Source organism: Melanaphis sacchari, unplaced genomic scaffold, assembly GCF_002803265.2.
Source record: "Melanaphis sacchari strain LSU unplaced genomic scaffold, SCAv2.0 Contig49_pilon_pilon, whole genome shotgun sequence".
Lineage (NCBI taxonomy): Eukaryota > Metazoa > Arthropoda > Insecta > Hemiptera > Aphididae > Melanaphis > Melanaphis sacchari.
In genome coordinates, this window is record NW_020271334.1 from 1,286,760 (window position 1) to 1,288,425 (window position 1,666).

The 1,666-nt window shown below is 39.0% G+C and overlaps 1 protein-coding gene across 1 annotated transcript; it reads left to right on the forward strand.

The window, feature by feature from the left end:
* Positions 1-873: 873 nt before the first annotated feature.
* LOC112598663 (early nodulin-75-like) lies at positions 874-1,615 on the forward strand (the record flags this gene model as incomplete). Its single annotated transcript, XM_025345192.1, has 1 exon — positions 874-1,615. A coding segment is annotated over exon 1 (360 nt), but the record flags the coding sequence as incomplete, so codon positions are not given.
* Positions 1,616-1,666: the final 51 nt, after the last annotated feature.

The window sequence follows — 1,666 nt, forward strand, 5'->3', positions numbered from 1 at the left end:
TTTAAATTAATGGATTGATGAATCTATTTCCTTAATTTGTTACTGTTTATGTATTAAAAAAAAAATTAAATACCTCTATAATTTAAAAACCATTTGATAATTTATTTTTAAAAAACAAAATATAATTGTATCGGTGCCATTTATAATGTACCACTTTATATTACAATAATATTCTGTCAAACTATTATCATAATGGTAATCATTTCTGAGTTCTAACTGTCTTAAACGTAAACTAAAATCGCATTAGACAAATAGATGTTAATTCTTTCTTCATTATTACTACATTAGTACATTATTAATCGTGATAACATTTATTTTTAATCAACATTGAAGGATATTAATTGAAACCAATGATATTTTATTAATTTATTGGTTTTTTTTTTCCTTTTCATGGCAATAATATTATATTTGAATTAAATATCCCGGCTTATTCGTTGTATCTAATGTTTAGCGCACTCTGCAATTATTGATCATTATAATAACAAGCCATTAACAGCAATATAACATTTCAATTCGTTACACATTAAGAATAAGTTTAAAAAACCATGATAACTAGCGATTTTGATTACCGAAGACAAATAATTAATGTAATTTTTGTTACCGTCTTTTGTAGCAGTATTGAATTCGTACCAGATAAAATATTATATTGATAATCTGCTGTCAAACTAATGAATTATCAAAATAGTTATCTCTTCTCAGAAGTTATCTACAACGGAAACGAAACTTAAACTGTACAAGAAAAAAAAAAAATATCGATTTTCATTATTTCTCCGTGATAAAATAATTGCCACATTAATTATCGCGATAACATTTATAATATACGTTTGTTGGCTTAAGACTGACATTTGGAAACATTTCCGTTGTGCGCGAAGAGAGCTGAAGACGCTCCGCCGCGCAACGGTTGTGCATTATAATATTATTATTATCATCATTGTTTCGCTTCGACCGACACACGAGCTTGGCAATACTACGGACGAAACACAATAATATCATAATATGTATATTATGTATACCGTCGCGTCGTCTCGTCTCGATCGCCGCCGATAAATAATAATAAATTTCAAATTGTTGTCAAGTAGTATCGCCTATTCGTTTTGCGTTTAACTAACCCGTTCTCGTAGGTTTTAAAACGGTCTCGTGCGGATTTGTCGAAGTCACCGGTCGTCGCACGCAATCGTTACGACACTTCTATAACATAATATATTGGCACGGTTCGACGTTATTATTTTTTTTTCACGCTCGCTCGCTCGCGCGGATGGCGATGGAAGTCAAAATCAAAATCGCCAAGTCGGACCAAATCGGTAAAGGTCCCGACGACTGCAAGACGAAGAAGAAGAACGACAACAACGTGGTAGACGTACTCGACATGGCCGTACCGCAATCCAAGGTCAGACCTATCGACCGGCTGCTGGACAGATACGACTGGTCGTCCGCGTCGATGACGCCGCTGCTGCGAGACGCCGCCGATCTTCCGCTGCCGAGGTCGCAGTACGGTCAAACGCGCTCTGGTCCAGCGGGTAGACCGGTCCGGTCACGGCCACCGCAGCCGCCGCCGCCACCGCATCAGCCGCCGCCGTCGTATCAGCCGCCGTCGCCGCCGCCGTATCAGTCGCCACCGCCGCCGTATGAGCCGCCGCCGCCGCCGTCGCCGCCAGCTCGACCGCCG